At 39.5% G+C, this 6,411-nt stretch overlaps 1 protein-coding gene across 2 annotated transcripts in view; it reads right to left on the reverse strand.

Annotated features, from left to right (window-relative positions):
• Window positions 1–4,267: 4,267 nt before the first annotated feature.
• The window catches only part of MTMR7 (myotubularin related protein 7), a 105,814-nt gene continuing 103,670 nt past the window's right edge, over window positions 4,268–6,411 (reverse strand). For both annotated transcript variants that reach the window (XM_023630788.2, XM_023630787.2), the window contains exon 14: window positions 4,268–5,340. In XM_023630788.2, coding sequence (XP_023486556.2) covers window positions 4,978–5,340 — 363 coding nt within the window. In that variant the 3' untranslated portion in view covers window positions 4,268–4,977. The remainder of the gene's footprint in view (window positions 5,341–6,411) is intronic.

The following is a 6,411-nucleotide window of genomic DNA, read 5'->3' on the forward strand; positions in this document are numbered from 1 at the left end:
AATTGGTCTATTCAGACTTCCTATTTCTTTCTGATTCAGTCTTGGTAGTTTGTATTTTTTTAAGAATTTTTCCATTTCTTCTGGGTTGTTCAGTTTGTTGGCATGTAATTGTCCTAGTAGCCTCTTATGATTCTTTGTATTTCTGTGGTATCAATTGTAATGTCCCCTTTTTTATTTATAATTTTGTTGATCTGGGTCCTCCCTCTTTTTCCTTGGTTAGTCAATTTTGTTTATCTTTTCAAAGAACCAACTCTTAGTTTGGTTAATCTTTTTTATTGTTTTCCTGTTCTCTATTTATTTATTTACTTCTGCCCTAATGTTTACTGTTTCCTTCTAATTTTGGAAGTTCCTTAAGGCATGGAGTTACGTTGTTCATGTGGGATCTTTCTTGCTTCTTAACATAAGCATTTGTTGCTGTGAACTTCCCTCTTAGCACTGTTTTTGTTGCACCCCATAAGTTTTGGTATGTTGTGTTTTCATTTTCATTTGTGTCAAGATACATTTTCATTTTCCCTTTAATTTTTTCTTTGATCCATTAGTTGTTCAGGAGACTGTTGTTTAATTTCCACATATTTGTGAATTTCTCAGTTTTCCTCTTCTTATCAATTTCTAGTTTCATACCACTGTTGTCAGAGAGGACACTTAGTATGATTTCAATATTCCTGAATTTTCTAAGACTTGTTTTGTGGCCTAAGATATGGTCTATCCTAGAAAATGTTCTATGTGCACTTGAAAATAATGTGTATTCTGCTGTTGTCAGATAGAAGGTTCTTTGTATGTCTGTTAGTTCCATTTGTTCTACGGTATTCAAATTCACTGTTTCCTTATTGATTCTCAGGATGATCTATCCAGTGTTGAGTGGGATATTAAAGTCCCCAACTATTATTGTATTGCTGTTTATTTCTTTTTGTTCTATTTGCTTCTTAACTTTTGAACTAGAGGTGTAAATGAATTATGCACCACCATTACACCATTACAGAATCCAACTTTGACTATATATTTAGCATTACCAGAGAGTTTTATACTGCCTTCTTATGTTTTTATGATGTTAATTAGCATCCTTTTATTTCAACTCAAAGAACTCTCTTTAGCATTTCCTGTAAGGCAGGTCTAGTAGTAATGAACTCTCTCAGCATTTGTTTGGCAAAGTTTTATCCCTCCTTCAATTCTGAAGGACAGCTTTGCCAGGTATTGAATTCTTGGTTGAGTTTTTTTCTTTCAAGATTTTAAATATGTCATCCCATTCTCTTCTGGCATGAAAAGTTTCTATTGAGAAGTTCACCTATAGTCTTATGGTGGGTCCCTTGTAGGTAACCTCTTTTCTCTTGCTGCTTTTAAAATTCCTTGTTTTTGACTTTGGGCAATTTAATTATAATGTCTCTGTGTAGCCTATTTGGGTTCAGCCTATTGTGGGTCCTTTCAGCTTCTTGGATCTGGATATCTGTTTCTCTTACCACATTTAGGAAGTTTTCAGCCATCATTGCTTTAAATATACTTTCTGTCTCTTTCTCTTTCTCTTCTTCTTGAATCCCCATAATGTCAATATTGTTTCTTTTCATTGTGTTTCATAATTCCTATAGGCTTTCTTCACTCTTTCTCCTTTTTCCTTTTAGCTCCTCTGACTGGATAATTTCAGTTGTCCTATCTTCCAGGTCACTGATTGTTTCTTCTGCTTGGTCAAGTCTGCTTTTGAAGCTATTGAATTCTTCAGTGAGGTATTATATTTTTCAGCTCTAGGATTTCTGTTTGTTTTTTTGTGATGGTTTCTATTTCTTTGTCAAACTTCTCATTTTGTTCATGCATTGTTTTCCTAATTTCATTTAGTTGTCCGTGTGTTCTTTTAGTTCACTAAACTTCTTTAAGAGGATTATTCTGATTTCTTTGACAATTCATAGAACTCCATTTCTTTAGGATCAAGTATGAGAGCTTTATTAGTTTCATTTGGTGGTGTCATATTTACCTGATTTTCATGATCCTTGATTTGTTATGTTGGTATGTGTACATTTGAATAAGTGGTCTCCTCTTCCAGATTTTGCAGGATCGCTTTGGCAGAGACAGTTCTTCACCAGTCAGCTCAGTTTGGGTTTCTGGACGTGTCTGTTGGTAATGTCTTTGGGTAAGTGGAGCATGCTTTTAGGGTCTCTTTTGGGGTAAGGCAACTATTTGAGCTCTGAGGTTAGTGGTAGGAGGATGTGCCATTGGTTGAGAACAGCTCGACAGCTGGATAGGACTGCTGGCTTGTTTCCCTGCACAAGTGAAGATGTAGGATGGGCTTTGCAGTTGCCTGGATTCTCTGGTCAGGCTTATCAGATGGTCAGGACTACACAGTAGTTGGAGCTATGAATTTGCTACCCTGCTTGATAGGGCAGCAGGACAGGACCCAGGGCCTGGAAGGCTTGCTGCCTGGGGACCCAAATCAGGCAAGTGTGCACTGAATATCCTGGTCAGGTGAGGCCACCAGCTTTGCTCTGCAGACAGAGAAAGCCACAGGATGTGCCTTCTGTTAATGGAAAATAGGGTTGTTGGATGGGCTATGCAACTTCCCATGTGCTCTGGTAAGGTTCCCTGGTCAGGCAGCCTGAAGGCTGTATGCGGCAATAAGTGGGGCTATAAATTAGTTTCTCTGCTCTGGCACAGCAGGAGAGCAGCTTGAAGGCCACTAATGCTCTTTGTGGTCTTGGCTCAAGCCAACCCATGTCCCAAGTTCTCTGGCCAAACAGGGCCACTGGCTTTGTTCTGCAGGTGATGAGCTTTGTGCCCTCACCGCTCAGCTCAAGAGTTTGTGGATTATACAGCTTCCAGGTGTTCTTGCCAACCCTTCCCATCACATGGGAATGGGGGCTGTGCTCTACAGTGAGTGTGGCTGTGTCTTTGGCTCCTGCCTGGGCAGGACTGGGAGGCCCCACTTTAGGCAATTCCCACATTTTCCCAAACAGGCTTTCTGATCAAGAGGGGCCAGGAGCTGAAATCCACAGCAGGTAGGGCTATGGCTCAACTCTTCTGCATGGGTACCAGCAGACCAGCCTCCATAGCTGACAGTACTCCTCTTTTAGGGACCGTGACCCAATTTGGCAGACCTGCACCCTGCTGAATTCCCTGGTCAGACTGCACCAAAGATCTGACTCAGCAGATGAATAAAGCCACTGGTTAGGACTACTACTTGGGCTCTGCGGGTAGGCACTCAGTCTGCCAAGACCCAAGTACCAGTCGTCGGAAGCCCCTCTCACCTCCTCCATCTCAATTAGACTCCCAGTGGTTGAGCCCCACAGATTCCCCTGCAATCCCCATGGGGTGAAACCAGAGTAGGGGTTCCCACAAAGTGACCCACAGTGCTGGGGTACTGGATGTCACCCCTGGGTGCTCTCTTCCCACTGAAGGAACTGTGGGCTCAGGGGAGACCTCTGGGTATGGTGCTATACCAGCCTGCAGTAGGAGCTATGCAGGCAGCATGTAGCCATTCCTCTTACCCTTCTAATGGAGTCCATCTTGGTCTCTGGTGTGAGGTGGTACCTCAGCCTCACTCCCAAGTTCTAGGATTCTCTCAGTGGTGTCCTGTCCATGAACTGTTGTTTGTTGTTGTTTTTGTAGGGGAGCAAAGTGAGGAACCACCTATGTTGCCATCTTGATGCCATCACTCCTCTCCCCTTACTCTTTACTCTGTTCCCATTTCAGCAAAATTTAATACGTTATCCTATTTAAAAATTTCACGTGTTCAAAATATTGATGAGGCAAAGTTTAACTTAATCCTTTTACATTCTAGAATGTACTAATAATTTAAAACCACACAGTGTGAATATTACTTATCTCTGTCCAAACATGGCAACTTTTCTCCACTAAGTTTCTTCAGATCAAAAGGTTAGGTCACCTAGTTAAGTCCTGTTTTTTAATCAAAAGACGAGGGACTGATTCTGCTTCAGATATGTATCTTAGCAAAACATAAAAACTCTTCAGAACTTTCAGCAGTCAGTGGTCATCAGATGTTACTAATGTTAATTAAACCATATTAACCAGTTATACAACTTCTAAAATGATAGGTGAGAAAACTTATTCCACTAGTTAAATAGACATAACAACCAAATTCTCTAGCTCTGAACTGGGATTTTCCCTCACTGAAATATTAGCCTACTTAACTTTACGTTGTTATACTTCAGGGATTAGGCTGGCTGTTGGCCCACACTATCTTGGTAATGTCGTCTCCAGAATAGTAACAAAGGGTTGTTATTTAAAAAGCTAATATGATCTGAACTCATATTTAAGAACCAGAGAGTAAATGTTGCTTCTACTTTATTAGGTATTAGACCCGTGTTAGAGAAAAAGTGAGTTATAAGTTTTAGCTTTTTTAAATGATGAGAAGAAATTCAAAGAAAAGGCAACAAAATTATTATAACAATTCAGATTATCTAAGGGAAAATTAATCTGAAAGATAAGCTTAATCAATTACAAAGCTCCTCAGTTACAGAAATATGTCTATTAACCAAAAAGGGTGCATGTCAACAATGTGCTCTGTTATTAGAAATATCGATAACCGTCAGGCGGGAAGGTAACATCAAATGTTTAGCTTTAGAAAACAAAATATGCATCTGGAAGTGAAATAAGGGAAAAGATTGAAGATGATAAGAGGTGCGAGGGAAAGGGGTCAGGGCACTTTTCTGAGCAGATGCATGCTATGACAAGGAAGATTCATCTCAGTAACCTCAGGTGATGGTAGGGGTCATTGCTCTGTAGTGAATAAAACTTCTATAATCTAGAATGATTTTTGAAATAGGGAGTAATTTTCCTTACATTTATTTGGTAAAAGAAATGACTACTTCCTGTTCTTCAACATCTAAGAGTTGGCCGTTTTCTCCCTTTTCATTGGTAGATTTTATAATTCTCGACACATACCATTTCTTGAGTTGTTATTTTAAATTGCACTGTTCCCTTATTTTTGGAAAGTGTTTCTGTGTGCCCTTTAGTTTGGAACTCTAAAAGGAAACTTCAGGCAGTGAGAAACACGGCTTCGTCAGAATCCCGGTCCTTGCCACTGTCCTCACTTGGTACACACTCCCCTCCACTCGGAGACCGACAGCTCAAATCCTCCACCCCGGACTCTTGGTCACTGTTGGCTGACAGATCTGGATCTGAGCTTTTCAAATTGTCTTGGGTTAGAATCAGAGCAGAATCTTCATCGCCTTGTGAAGGGCTCCTGGATGGAAATGACTGCATATTCCCACTGTAATCCTGGGGAGTGTTGGCTGTGCTGTTGTCTGAGGTAGAAAACCCTGAGTGCTTGCTGGGTTCACTTTGCTTACTCTTCACTTTAGTGCGATTTAACTGGACTTTTTGAATTTTTTCCAGCCTCTAAAAAAGAAATAACAATTTCAGGGGAAAATCATGAATAATTTATCTTTTTTATATATGCATGCCTTTAGTATTCATACCTTCCAGCTGCGTATAATATTAAGAACATGGGATTTAGATGGAGTTGGGTTCAAACCTAGACTTTATTACCTTGGACAAAATAATTAGACTGTGAGGTTTGGTTTCTTCACCTCTAATGTAAGGATGGTAATACCTGCCTTAGCATAGGTTTTCTACAAAATGCAAATAACATAACATAGGTAAAGTACCTGGCAATCAGGAGTCAACCTTTTTTCTATACCTTTATGGTTTCACGTAATGATTTTTCTTCTATGAACTCAAAATACATTTTTTAAAAATCAGGAAAGAAGTTGTGATTATCTAACTTTTTAAATTGAGATTTACGTCACGTGCCATAAAACTGACCCTTTTAAAGTATACAGTTGACTGGTTTTTAGTATATTCACAAAGTTATACAACCATTCACTACTCTCTAATTCCAAAATATTTTCATCATCCCGAAAGAAAACTCCATACCCATTGGTAGTCACTCCCCATTCCCCCTCCACACAGCCCCAGGCAACCACTAATCTACTTTCTACCTCTCTGGATTTGCCTAGTCCAAATATTTCATATAAATGGAATCATATGATATGTAGCCTTTTGTGTCTGGCTTCTTTCACTTAGTTTATGTTCTCAGGGTTCATCCATTATGTAGCATGTATCAGTACTTCATTCCTTTTTATGGCTGGAAAATATTCCACTGTATGAATATCCCACATTTTGTTTATCCGTTCATGAGACGATAGACATTTGGGTTGTTTAAAATACATTTTACCAGATTTCATCCTTTGTTGTCAACAAGGGAGGTGTTATAAGATCAAGTATTACATATTCATTCAAAAAGCATTCATATTATCATGCAAAAGCACTGTGCTAGGCACTATGAGGAACAGAGGTAACTACAGACCCAGCCATAAAGAACTTGGAATTTAACTTGGATGTGCTGGTGATGGTTAGAAGATTTCTGGCAGGAGGGACAGGGAGAAGAAAAACACAAAGGAAGGAGGA

The sequence above is a fragment of the Equus caballus genome, chromosome 27, assembly GCF_041296265.1.
Source record: "Equus caballus isolate H_3958 breed thoroughbred chromosome 27, TB-T2T, whole genome shotgun sequence".
Lineage (NCBI taxonomy): Eukaryota > Metazoa > Chordata > Mammalia > Perissodactyla > Equidae > Equus > Equus caballus.